This window comes from Amphibalanus amphitrite, unplaced genomic scaffold, assembly GCF_019059575.1.
Source record: "Amphibalanus amphitrite isolate SeventyFive unplaced genomic scaffold, NRLGWU_Aamphi_draft 000737F_arrow, whole genome shotgun sequence".
Classification (NCBI taxonomy): Eukaryota; Metazoa; Arthropoda; class Thecostraca; order Balanomorpha; family Balanidae; genus Amphibalanus; species Amphibalanus amphitrite.
The window spans coordinates 224,033-238,275 of record NW_024882231.1 but is presented as its reverse complement, the minus strand read 5'-3'; the positions used below and the strand labels follow the sequence as shown (position 1 = coordinate 238,275).

Genomic DNA, 14,243 nt, shown 5'->3' with positions numbered 1-14,243 from the left:
ACCGAAGCAAGAATTTCGGGGTAAGTTAAATTGTGCTGCAAGTTGATGCACAATGTGAGGTAGCATTTTACACTTCTATTTCGCGGTTCCTTCAGAATGATAACGCTCACTAACCATCTTATGGCAGTCGATCTGGATCGTAAGTCTCCTTTGTGCTAAACGCTTAACACGTTTTATTTGTTTGGCAGACAAGAACAATAAGCCATGAACCCCTGATATCTACAGGTGTATACGCCTGAAAAGACTAGTCTGGCATGACGGCACAATTAATCTTTGCTCTAACGCCAAGGACACTAAGCTTTGCCGAACTGATCGGAGTCGGTGTTTGAGCACGAAATTCAGGTGCAGGTGAAGTGGTGCGCGCCAATATATTATGTAAGCATCCTTTTGGGCTTTCTTTTCTTTCAACTTATTGTCATGCTTTTCACAGGGAACCTGAACGTCAACAGCTCAAGGATACGAGCATATTTTGGATACGAAAAACATCCGTCTTATCGATGGTCTTCAGTTCGACTTTTAGTGGACTACAGATCGTCGAAGTGTAAGTCTGCTATGTTTATAGATTTGGTCATATTTTACGAACCATGCTAACACTGTTATTATAATTTGTCTGCTGCGCTGACCACTCAGCAGGCACTAATTCATCTACATACATGAGCAGACATGCAGTTCAAATCCATGGGCCCTCCCACCTTCAAAAAAGTTAATGGATTGGCATGGAAGTGATGTCGCTCGGTTCAGGAAGAGCAAAAACGAATATCTACCAAATTTCACCGAAAAATATTCACTGGTTTTCAAGATATTAGACTTTTACTTTTGTTTACTTCTTGGGATCTCCGCTGTTCCTAGCGACTTTATTTTGGAAGTGCGGCGCTTGCGGCAGATGTTGCGCGCAAATAACAATACCACCACTGCTTCACAAAGATGTTAGTATAAGGTTTTAAAATCGCTAGATCTGCGCTGACGTCACACATTCAGAGGGGGCATTCTAATGCATTAGCCCCTCTGAATCAAAGTGCTGCAAATTTGGAATTAGATATTTTCGATTTGAGGCATTTTTCGATGTTGTGAGTGCTCAAACCGGTAAAAGCAAGCCAGGGACCCCATTTTGGCTATCTCAAATCAAAACTAATGTTAACCCGCGCCCCGTAGGGCTACCGGCGGACCCTACCACCCGTAGGGGGGGGGGGCGTTTCGGCCCCCCCCTAAGATCTCGGAAAGTTACCGGCCGATTTTCAAAATTCAAACGGCGTTCGATAGCCCCACCCGGGAACTACCTTGTGACCAAATTTCATTGACCTAGGTCAAACCGATGACGTCACAGGTCAGGTCAAAGGTCAGATTTTCACCGTTCACAGGCATTTCAAGAAATGTGTTGTGAAATCGAGTAAATTGGTAATTTATTGAATACCATCGATGGTACATTGTTCGTCAAACACATACTTTGCTATCTGAGGTCACTGATGCCAGGTCAGGTCACAGCGAGGTCAGGTCACCGGGGGTCACAATATGAAAGTGTCGTGTGGTACATGTTTTATGGTCCATTTTACATGACAAATGCGATTATCTGAGTTAGGCAGCCTTTGGGACCAGCCTAGGTCACGTTTTGGTGAAGGTCAGGTCAAGGTCAGGGCAAATTAGGTCAAATTTCAAAGTTGATATTTTTGCATAACATGGGTATCGATTCGATGCAGCTCGTCACGGGGAGTCTAATGGTGGTCTTTGTTTTGCTCTGCGAGGTCTAGAATTGCCAAAAATTGAGTTTGAAAATTTGACGTCATCATTTTTGAACCGTTTTTTCGCCATAAACTTGGCCAAAAAAACGAGGTATCGATCTGAAATTTGGTATGTAGATAGAAGACGGTAGGTAAAATCACATATATTCCGTTTTTTTCGAAACTCAAAAAACTTTTTGGATTTTTTGGCTAATATATCCCCAAAAAAATGCTTTTTTGATTTTTGGGGGTCAAAACTCAAAAATTTCAAAAATCCGAGATAGCAGTTTTGTAGCCCTGTCAATTCTACAACTTTCATGTCTTGATCATTTTTCTGTATCTTCAAAGCTGTAGGCCTGACAGGTCTTCTCGCGAAGGTCTTTTTACGGTCGAAAATGACAGAACATGACGTCATTCTGACGTCATTTGTGGCCAACCTATCATAGCCTCTGGAAAATTTTTGGTCACAATGTGTAAAATTGATGCCCAGAGGGGTCCTGAAAGTTTGGTGCCGATATCTCCAGCCGTTCAGGAGATATCGACCGAAAATGACAGGGGGGCGTTTCGCCCCCCCCCCCCTACGGGGCGCGGGTTTTAAGGTGGGATGGCCACTTTAAAGTCTCAAAAACTCGTCACCGCCTTGTACTTACAATGTGCATGCGCTCGATGGGAATTCGACTGGATGTGACGTCTAGGAGGCCCTGAAAATATAGCTTAATTGATAATGGTGAGTTATTGCCTAAAACGAAGAAAAATGCTGTCTTCAGAAGTATCAGGCTATGATCTATGTTATAAGGATTATCAGGATGGAAGAAATAATAACCCTACCCTCATCCCTTTTAAACCCATCTGCCCTACTAACTGTGTAGAAAGTTACGTCCCTGTAATACGTTTAATTTTGTCTGTATAGGCTGCGTTAATTAATATTCGTTAAAAGAAGACAACTATGCAGGTGCTAATTACACTACATGTATGTACTCTTCTTGAAAGGGCGAATGCAGAAGCAATATGCCTAGTTGGATCCCACGTAACACTCAACATTATGGGTACATTTTTCAGTTTCGTCTGAAAATGGCGTGATCGAGATGAGGAGAGTGCGAAGTTCATCGAACCAATTTCGAGATGGCATACGCACAAATAAACAAGAGAAGGCTGGCGGTCAACTGTTTATAAGTAAGCAACTATTTCGCCGATGCCAGCTTCCATTATTGAGTCAAATCGTTCACGGTTAGGTTTAGTTCAACATTCCGCGTACAAACTGGCTGCATGAGCCGTAAAGGGCATGGCTGCAGTAATCATTGGGGACCGGGCCCAAATGCAACGATTTGTGGCGGCTCGTAAGCTGAAATACCAATACCAATAATCATTGGGGGAAGTTAATTGCATAACGGCATAACGTAATGATCGCTCCTGTCCGTCTCGGCAGATACCCGGACAGTAGCAATCATCGCGTCACATCAGCCATCGCGCTGGTCACTAAGCAGCATTAAGGGGAAAATGACTCCCTCTACATCCTTGTTCTAAACAAGGTATTTTTGTTTAGAACTATTTATCTTACGTGACATCAATCAACTTATGCAACTGTTAAACCTAGGCACATGTGGTCTATACGTGTAAGGCTAATCAGTGATCATCTGGGAAAGTGTAATTGCGAAATGACATAACGTAATTCGGCATAAGAATGATGTGAATGACATTATTTTCTATCATGTCTGCCCTTCGCCAGTCAGGGACGCAATGTTCAGCAACTGCTTCGGCGGCGTGGCGAACGAAACTGGCTGGAAAGATCTTGGCGCAGAGCCGGACACGCTGAAAAAGTGTACATGCGCGTGCAAAAGGCACTATCAAAGGAAAAGATCGAGCCCAGCTGCCGCGATTCTGCAAAGGTGCGTGCACTTAAAACCTTGTAAAAATTGTGTAGTAAATGGTATGCAGTATCTTTAAAAGGTATTGTTTATGACAAAAAGGCAACGTCTTGTATGGTTAGCATTGTGATCGTCCTTCAATACCATTTTATGTACTTTGAAGCCGTCCGTAACCATCCTTCCTTGACCTCTCCAAGATGTCAATCTCCTATGGATATTTCCGACAGGCGAAGATGCTTCTGCTCCTCATCAGCGAAAAATCTGGGCGTTCTCATCGCAATCATACCCCAGCCAGCTGAATGTCCCAAAGAGACCACCAGAGAGGCCTTCACTGATTTCAACAAAGACTTCAGCAGGCAAAACATGTGTAAAGAAGACAAGAAAAAACAGTTGCCCTCAGGTAAAGTGACCATATTGTAGTAACTGTCAATATGGTATAACTCAGCACTTAAAGGTAGTGTGACAGCTTTCTTGGACCATATGGAGTTAATGACCCGGATAAGGAGAACCGGATTTTTAGAACTTATCCATACCTTCAAAACTCATGGAAACGTCTCAAATTCTTCAAATTTTGAGTACCCCAGTGCGGAATTCGCCCCGACGGGTTGTCGGTCGTACCCCAACCACATTTCACACCACTATGAACAATAAATGCACACACTAAAATCGCTATTACCGATAGGCTCATCCAATCAAGTTTCGATAAACCCGTTCATCATCATCTCCTGCGGTTTCGAACACGCCTGTTAGGTGGCTTCTGATGCTCGTCAAGGTCGGAATTTCCAAATACGCGTGGTGCGTCGGGCCGCGCGCTCTGACTTCGGCCAAGAAAAATGCGTCAGCTGATCATTGTCATTTCTGCCACTTGCGTGTGGTGAAATGGGGTCATAACGAGACGGCTGTTTCATATCAATTATTTTGCATAAAATCATACTTCATACCATAAATTAATGTTCGACAGCCAAATTAAAGAAACAATACCAATACAGGCTTACAGTTTAGTTCTACATTGTGTTGTCTACAATAAGACAGCTGATAACTCATTCCCGTACGTCGTAACTCTATAATGACCTTTGCTTATTGTCACATGTGCGCCGCATTCGCGATTGTTGCCGACGCCTGTTTGCAGGTCAGCCCACTACTGTTGTTATGCATATCGAAAAACCGATAAACTTTTAGGCAAAAAAGGCACTATTCCAGGCCCATTTTTGATTTTGTTTGCCATATTAGGAAAAAACAGAAGCTTCTTATCCTAGGCAAAATAAAATGGGAAATCATTGGAAGGTGGCACACTATCTTAAGTACTCGTATACCCAGTAGACCAGGTAGGTATGCCGCAGTGGCGTAGCCAGAAACTTCAGCGAAAGGGGGGGGGCATGGTGCTCGAGGGGGCGACTTTTCCCTTGAGAGGGGCGCCATTGTGAGCTAGTGACAGGGGGTCAGTCTAAAATGTAGCGTCATATATTCATGCATGATTTACTAGGTGTAGCAAAATACGAGTATAAGAACCAGGTTTCGCTGATTTTTCATAAAATCCAATTACCTAATTCAATTTGCAGCCCGGTGTTTTTTTATCAAAAGCCTTGATCTTTATGCATATTTAGCACGATATAGGAAAAGAGCTCAGGCTACGGACATGTTTTTTTTTCTCAAAATACACACCCATGCGAGTTCCAAATGGTAATATATACGTTGATCGATAGGCAGGGGTGTAACTTTTGCTTTTGAGATGGGGGTGCACTTGGTGATGGGGGCGACATTCAATGAGAATAGGGGCGCTTCCAAGGAGCACAGATGGTGCATATCTCTCAATAGGCGCGCACACAGGATTTTTGAACGGGGGGGGGGGGCACGACCTTCAAACTGCTCCCCATGACGAAGGGCCCCAGGCCCCAGCCGAAAAAGTTCCCCAATGCGATTAGATTTCGGTTGACTTGGTCACTTGAAACTTAGCTTTTGTCGATACATAATAAAACAATTGCTTCAGTACCCGTTCAATTTCCAAAGCATTGAATGCTCTATTTTTGTTTACGCAGCATGTTTCATTCAAATACGATTCAGTGATTAATAATCACCATCTGAACAATCACGTAAAATATTCGATTAATAAGCGTGGGTGCAAGGCCCTCAAAAATCAGTCCGGGTAGCGCCTGACTGCCAGCCGGCCGACCGACCCCGGCTACTGGCTAGCTAGAAGCGGAGGCTAGTCACGGGTAAGCCCGGATCTGTATGAGCGGGGCAGCACCCCCTTTGTCAATTCGCATATTTATTTAGCCACATAGACATGAAAAATCATTGCAATGATTCGTAGCGAGATCACAGACCAGAGATTTAACTTTTCTCACTTTTATACCACAAACTACAGACACAATTTTCAGGCGGCATGCCCACTTTCCTGTACAACTCACAATAACTTTTGAAATAAAATGAATATTTTTTTGCATGTACAATTTTAATTGTATGAACACTAAACACCCCAATGTTACAGTCCAATGGTCTAAAGTTGGGTATTACGAAATGACATTAAATTCATTCGCACGAATATCAATCAATCAATTGAATTTATAACGAAATTGCATTTTACTTTTTTATTCCAACCTTTTATAGAATCGGGGTGCCCCGGTGCCCTTTTTATGCTCGGCGACTGGCGACACCCACTTTTGCTGGAATCACCTTTTTATTGGGCGCCTTTCTACTGCTTGGGTCGCTTCTCTCCTGCTGACTCTTCTGCTCGGCGGGACTTACTTCTGATGGGCGCTCCTCCTCTGCTGGGGTTTCACTTTTCTGCTGGAGTCTGGCATTTCCCTTCCCTGATATGCTCTATTTTTGCTAGAGGCGTCCCTCTTCTGCCGGGCGAGCCCAACTTCTGCTGAAGGTGCTCGGGTAGGTCTGTTGGGGGCATTGCTCTTTTGCTGGGGAGCCCCTGTTCTGCTGGGACGCCCCACTTCCGCCGGGGCCGCTAGGGGCGCCCCACCTCTGCTGGGGGCGCCCCGGTCCCACTGCTGCTGGACGAACCCAACTTTTGCTCCAGGTGCCCCTTTTGTATTGAGGTGCCTCTCTTCTGTAGACATCCCTCTCCTGGTAGGGCGCCCCTTTCTGGTGTGGCGCCCCTTTCTGCTGGGGCGGCCCTATGCTGGGGGCACTCCTCTTCTGCTGGAGGCGCCCCACTACTGCTGGACGAGCCCAACTTTTGCTTGAGGTGCCCCATTTATATTGGAGTGCCTCTCTTCTTCTGGAAGCATCCCTCTTCTGATGGGGCGCCCCCTTTCTGCTGGGGTGCCCTTCTTCCGCTGGGGCGCCCTTCTTCTGGTGAGGCGCTCCTTTCTGCTGGGGTCGCCCGTGTTCTACTGAGGGCGCTCTTCTACTGGGCGAACCCAAGTTCTGCTTGAGGTGCCTCATTCCTACTGGGGGCGCCTCTCCTCTGCTGGGGCGCCAGTCTTATGCTTGACGATCCCAACCTACGTTGGAGCCTTGAGGTGCCCCACTTCTGCCTCGGGCGCCCCACTTTTGCTGAGAAAGTCCCGTTTTTGGCGGGGTGCCCCTTTCATCAATTTTTGGGGAACGATACGACTGGACGCTTCCCAAGCCCGCAAGCAGCACGACGGCGGTCACGAGACGGAATGTAGCCGGGGAATCACCCTCGCCATCTGATCAAGAGCTTATCGGTGTCGGGCGGCGTGTGGGGCGCCGCTTAGCCTATGGGGGTGCACTTTGCGTGATGGGGGTGCACTTTCAGGGGATGGGGGTGCACCTGCACCCCCATACATATAGAAAGTTACACCGCTGTCGATAGGCACTTGATTATAGGCACTAGGATTATCGATAGGCACTAGGATCGTTGATTGATCTTTATTCTTTGCAAAAAAAACATACAGGTTCACTCACTGATCAAAAGTGACCTGTGGACTGCAGCCTCTGGTCGACCGGGGTGGGCGTGCTTAGAATCTCAGACACTCATGACTGCATCATGAGTGCCAGATGGGTGAGGCGTGAGACTGTCCCATATATAGTGGCACGAAGGTTAAAGGTAGTGTGCCACCTTTGAAAGATTTCCCATTTTATTTTTTCTAGGATAAGAAGCTTCTGTTTTTACCTAATATCGCAAAAAAATCAAAAATGGGCCTGGAATAGTGCCTTTTTCGCCTAAAAGTTTATCGGTTTTTAGATATGTACCTATAACAACTGTAGTGGGCTCACCTGCAAACAGGCGTCGGGCAACAATCGCGAATGCGGCGCACTTGTGACAATAAGCAAAGGTCATTATAGTGTTACGACCATACGACGTACGGGAATGAGTTATCAGCTGTCTAATCGTAGACAACACAATGTCGAGCCTTAAACTGCAAGCCCGTATTGGTATTGTTTCTTTTATTTGGCTGTCGAACATTATTTATGGTTTGAAATATGATTTTATGTAAAATAATTGATATGAAAAAGCCGTCTTATAAGTTATGACCCCATTTCACCACACGCAAGTGGCAGAAATGACAATGATCAGCTGACGCATTTTTCTTGGCCGAAGTCAGAGCGCGCAGCCTGACGCACCACCACCGCACCACAAAGTATGAGCAGAAGCCGCGCCCAAAGCCAGGGCCCCGGTAACGTGAGGTAGCCTCATACTTTGTGGTGCGGTGGTGGTGCGTCAGGCTGCGCGCTCTGACTTCGGCCAAGAAAAATGCGTCAGCTGATCATTGTCATTTCTGCCACTTGCGTGTGGTGAAATGGGGTCATAACTTATAAGACGGCTTTTTCATATCAATTATTTTACATAAAATCATATTTCAAACCATAAATAATGTTCGACAGCCAAATAAAAGAAACAATACCAATACGGGCTTGCAGTTTAAGGCTCGACATTGTGTTGTCTACGATTAGACAGCTGATAACTCATTCCCGTACGTCGTATGGTCGTAACACTATAATGACCTTTGCTTATTGTCACAAGTGCGCCGCATTCGCGATTGTTGCCCGACGCCTGTTTGCAGGTGAGCCCACTACAGTTGTTATAGGTACATATCTAAAAACCGATAAACTTTTAGGCGAAAAAGGCACTATTCCAGGCCCATTTTTGATTTTTTTGCGATATTAGGTAAAAACAGAAGCTTCTTATCCTAGAAAAAATAAAATGGGAAATCTTTCAAAGGTGGCACACTACCTTTAACCTTCGTGCCACTATATATGGGACAGTCTCACGCCTCACCCATCTGGCACTCATGATGCAGTCATGAGTGTCTGAGATTCTAAGCACGCCCACCCCGGTCGACCAGAGGCTGCAGTCCACAGGTCACTTTTGATCAGTGAGTGAACCTGTATGTTTTTTTTGCAAAGAATAAAGATCAATCAACGATCCTAGTGCCTATCGATAATCCTAGTGCCTATAATCAAGTGCCTATCGACAGCGGTGTAACTTTCTATATGTATGGGGGTGCAGGTGCACCCCCATCCCCTGAAAGTGCACCCCCATCACGCAAAGTGCACCCCCATAGGCTAAGCGGCGCCCCACACGCCGCCCGACACCGATAAGCTCTTGATCAGATGGCGAGGGTGATTCCCCGGCTACATTCCGTCTCGTGACCGCCGTCGTGCTGCTTGCGGGCTTGGGAAGCGTCCAGTCGTATCGTTCCCCAAAAATTGATGAAAGGGGCACCCCGCCAAAAACGGGACTTTCTCAGCAAAAGTGGGGCGCCCGAGGCAGAAGTGGGGCACCTCAAGGCTCCAACGTAGGTTGGGATCGTCAAGCATAAGACTGGCGCCCCAGCAGAGGAGAGGCGCCCCCAGTAGGAATGAGGCACCTCAAGCAGAACTTGGGTTCGCCCAGTAGAAGAGCGCCCTCAGTAGAACACGGGCGACCCCAGCAGAAAGGAGCGCCTCACCAGAAGAAGGGCGCCCCAGCGGAAGAAGGGCACCCCAGCAGAAAGGGGGCGCCCCATCAGAAGAGGGATGCTTCCAGAAGAAGAGAGGCACTCCAATATAAATGGGGCACCTCAAGCAAAAGTTGGGCTCGTCCAGCAGTAGTGGGGCGCCTCCAGCAGAAGAGGAGTGCCCCCAGCATAGGGCCGCCCCAGCAGAAAGGGGCGCCACACCAGAAAGGGGCGCCCTACCAGGAGAGGGATGTCTACAGAAGAGAGGCACCTCAATACAAAAGGGGCACCTGGAGCAAAAGTTGGGTTCGTCCAGCAGCAGTGGGACCGGGGCGCCCCCAGCAGAGGTGGGGCGCCCCTAGCGGCCCCGGCGGAAGTGGGGCGTCCCAGCAGAACAGGGGCTCCCCAGCAAAAGAGCAATGCCCCCTTTATACCGAACTTATGATTATAAAATTGTTTTGTTTCCTTTTTATTCTCGAAAACCGTAAATTTTCGACGGTTACGGGCGCCGCGGTGGCTGGATCCGCCAGTGACCACACTTGTCAGATTTCTGCAAAATGACAGAGGCGAGGGGTGAGTTTCACCGCTCGACACTTAACGTTCCTTCCTTTTGGGGAGGCGAACGAGTGTGTGCACTCACGAGTATGCAGTCAGCCGTTCACATTTCACATGCACACGTGCGAAATGTAACTCCCAACTGACCTCCGCGGGCTTCCTATTTATCTAGCTGGCCCATGCATATGTAAGTGCTTAGCATGCATTGGCATGGCCGTTCTTGAGATAAAGAACCGTTTTCTGCACGGGCGTTGTGCGCACGTGCAGCAAAGTGAATTATTATCGCATGACTGCAGTCATCAGACAACCTTGCCGAAGTACCTAATAAGTGAATCTCAAGTCAAGCAACAATGCCCCTCCTATCTTCCCTCCTCGACTCCTCGTATATGCGTAAGTGCAAGCATATATCTATCAATGCAAAAGTTTCCGGTTTCCCGTTTCATAAAAAAACAAAATTCTAACGACCAATTGAACACAAAGTTTCAAATAAACAAATTCAAAACTAGGACCGTACCCCCATAACACCATGAAGTAATCATTCGGCATTACCAAAAGACAATGGAAATGAAGGTAGGTAAATATTCAGGTAGGTATCACTTTCATCTATGTATTTCTAACAGCCATTTATTTTCTTGTTGCCTACCTACTATATTACACCTATCAATGACTTCTCAACAGTAGGTACCCATCACTTCACTCTACTTTTCGTCTCACTTTTTGTTCACTGCTAATGTTCTGTTAAATCATTCATCACTGTGTTTTTACTGACTATGTCTTACCCTTTTCTACAATAACCATGAACCATTGCGCTACACTTTCAGCAAATCAGCGTATACGGATAGACACCGGGCTCGTTCTATTTGCAGCAGTATGGCACAAGAAATTCGGAAACACGTCCACATTACAGGAGGCCCACCTGGAGCGAGGTACGTACAATAATTGACATTATTTGCGTAGATAAGTTAGCATGTGACTTTCTACACTTCTACCCAATTATACACTCTGTTCCATACCAAGCTTGCGGCCGAAGTGCCTTGCTAAAAGCAGTCCGTCAGTTATCATCTGGACAAATACCTACCTATTCCTAATGTATTGAAAGAGCGTGTATGAAATTCCACGATAAAAAGTTAAATAAATGGCATGTAACTGTCGTCACTCATTTAACTGTTTCAATATTTTTTTTTTCATCGTAGATTTTTTATATCACCCAATAATAATCTCCCTGCCTCCCTCTCCCTCCCCCCTCTCTCTCTCTCTCTCTCTCTCTCTCTCTCTCTTTCTCTTTCTCTCTATGTTCTGCTAGATTTGTTTCCCAGGACTTACCGCCTGCGTTTTAACGTCACCGAAAAGCACGTTTATCTAGAGAAGATCACCGTCCGAATAGGGGAACAGGCAGCGTTCTCTGGATATATGCTGCAGTCGGAAAAGAAAGGATGATGGGGGAAACCCATCCAGACAGCTACATGCACATCTACAAACTGCGAGAAACGCCATCAATCTGCATCCACGTCGCCACTGTCAGTTGGCTATGGGCGGCCGGTGAATGCCTGCTGTGTCTGTGGGGGAAATATTTGGTTGATTTAAGGGCTAATTTTTATACGACTGATTCTACATACCTGGATAACATTGTGTAATTGTGTTACAGGGGAAAATTGAGTTTTTTTTTCGTTGGTTGGTTCCACCCAGTCACCTGTTTTGAGCTTCGCCTATACGGCTATACTTGTACCTAGGTATACCATGAGGGGAGGGATTGTTTCAACATCGCTTGACATTGCCGGGTGTTCTAACTGGTAATACAGCGTATGTCGAAACAGGTGCGTTTCGAGGTGCCAGGTGGTGTGGCATCGGATTGACAAGTCTGAATTACAGCGCTCGGTGTTACAAACGCCGGGTGTTCTAACTGGTAATACAGCGTATGTCGAAACCAGGGGGAAGCACTCGCCTTGGCCGTATATGGGCCAGAATGTCTAACGATTTCGGCCATGTTGTGTATACCAAAGTCTTGAAAAGTTGATCGCTGCAATCAAACTGCAAGGATGAAGCAGCAGCACTTTTGAGAAGTGTACCTCTCACTAAACTGCACCTCTGCTACCGTAATGCAATTTATATTTCTGGTATACACAACATGGCGGAAATCGATAGACAAAAACAAGCCACCAATGGTCCTTCCAGTATATATTAGAGTTCAGTGGTCGAAACAGGTGCGTTTCGAGGTGCCAGGTGGTGTGGCATCGGATTGACAAGTCTGAATTACAGCGCTCTGAAATCGGGAGCGAGTTGTTTCATTTGTAACGCTCGACAGGGTGTATGTATGTAAGTACCTATGTATGTGTGTATGTATCCATATACGTATCTATGCATTGACATCAAAAGCCTTGGCCACATATGGCGTGGCGATTATGGCTTAGATCCGAGTACCTATAATGGGTAACAATCATGCGGGCAGGGGGATCAACACTCAGCACTAGACGACAGTCATCCATCGATGGTGGTCGCGACAATAGTCATCTACACATCTACATAAGACAAACAATATACATACCTAAGCACAAACAGGTCGTCCACCTATGGGAAGCATGCTTTTTCCGTTACTTTACAGACGTCAGCGGCGTAACGGGGTCTTATTCATCAGCGCGGCCCTGACAGACCGGGCGAAGCTGGCAGGTGGCAGCTGCACTATCTGGGATGGGAGGCTATTCAACAGCGCCGCGGCTCGGTACTCAAAACGCCGTTTACCGGTTTCAAGTCTCGGTTGGGGAGGATGGAGGAGATGATCCTGCCGTGCGTGTCTGTCTCGAAAATTTTGATTCGCCACGAATATTTCATGAAAAATGAAAATTTCGTGGCCGTTCGCCGAATTTATAATAAACGAGCATGATCGCCAAACAGCCGCCGAGTCGCCGCCGACATGTCGCTGCGTGCGTCGACTTGTTGCCAAGGTATCGCCGACTATTCGCAACAGATTCGCCATTCATTCGCGATGTTCGCCGAATCATGGATCAGCTTCGACCCGCGCACGATTAGGGGGCCCCCACCCGTTTTCTGCAAATCGGGCTCTGTCGGCGAACTGTTCGCCTCTGTCGGTAAACTGTTCGCCGATTTCCTACACGACGTGATTAGGCGACAGGGTCGTGGCCAAAATTCGGCAGTGTAACACGGCCTTTAACAGTGCAGCGAGGTCCTCGGGCTCTCCGTGCTTAACCCGCGCCCTGGTGCCAGGATGAGGGCTATTTTTTGCCCCCCCCTTTCAACACTTTTCGATATAACTCCAGAACCGTTGCGTCGATCGTCACCAAACTTTCAGTACCATCCCGGGCATCAACTTTACATATTGTGCCAAAAATTCCAAACGCTTTGATAGGTTGGCCGCAAATGACGTCAGAGTGACGTCATGTTCTGCCGTTTTCGACCCAAAAATGTTTCGCGGAAAGAGCTGTCAGTATAGCTTTGAAGATAGGTGCAGAAAAAAAAACTTTTAGAACATTCAAGATGTAGAATTATCAGGGCTACTAAACTGCTATCTCGAACTTGAAATTTTCGAATTTTGACCCTCCCCAAAAATATTTAAAAATATAATAATGGCCAATAAATCCAAAAAGTTTTTCGATTTTCGAAAATAAGACGGAATATATATATGATAGCCCCAGCCTACTTCTATTCACATACCAAATTTTAAATCAAAACCTTTTTTGCCCATCTTATAGCGAAAAAACTGTTCAAAATTAATGATGTCAAAAATTTTCAAACTCAAGTTTTAGAAATCATCTAGACCACGTAGCGCAAAACAAAGACCACCGTTAGACTAGCCGTGACGAGCTGCATCGAATCAATACCCATTTTATTAAAAAATATCAACTTTAAAATCATTTTTTATAGCGCACATTGTATTGGATCACACCTATCACACACCCGTCGCACCGTCGCACCAGGGGACACAGCACTGACCTCTCGACCCGCCAGTCTTCTCCGCACGGGTCACATGAAACCACGTGCGGTATAAATAAACACCAATGAACTCGTCACACGGTGACAGAAGCACTGAGACACGTCAGAATCACCTGCGACCGTCGCAGCACTAGTAACAAGAAGAAAGGCCCTGCCGTCCGGACTGCCGGGGTCTCGGCCGCTCCCGCACCGTGTCAACGGCCGATATACAGCGGCGGTTCAGTGTCATCGGCCGATATACAGCGACGGTTCAGTGTCATCACGCGCACAGAAACACGGCAATAGGTTCAGACCACCCCGAG

At 46.5% G+C, this 14,243-nt stretch overlaps 1 protein-coding gene across 2 annotated transcripts in view; it reads left to right on the top strand.

Moving 5' to 3' along the window:
• The window catches only part of LOC122365388, a 37,603-nt gene extending 25,964 nt beyond the window's left edge, over positions 1-11,639 (top strand). The window contains exons 7-12 of one of the 2 annotated variants that reach the window (XM_043336553.1): positions 431-541; positions 2,775-2,888; positions 3,442-3,601; positions 3,808-3,980; positions 10,818-10,922; positions 11,300-11,639. In XM_043336553.1, coding sequence (XP_043192488.1) covers positions 431-541; positions 2,775-2,888; positions 3,442-3,601; positions 3,808-3,980; positions 10,818-10,922; positions 11,300-11,433 — 797 coding nt within the window. In that variant the 3' untranslated portion in view covers positions 11,434-11,639. The remainder of the gene's footprint in view (positions 1-430; positions 542-2,774; positions 2,889-3,441; positions 3,602-3,807; positions 3,981-10,817; positions 10,923-11,299) is intronic. The other variant, XM_043336554.1, reaches the window with a different exon arrangement.
• Positions 11,640-14,243: the final 2,604 nt, after the last annotated feature.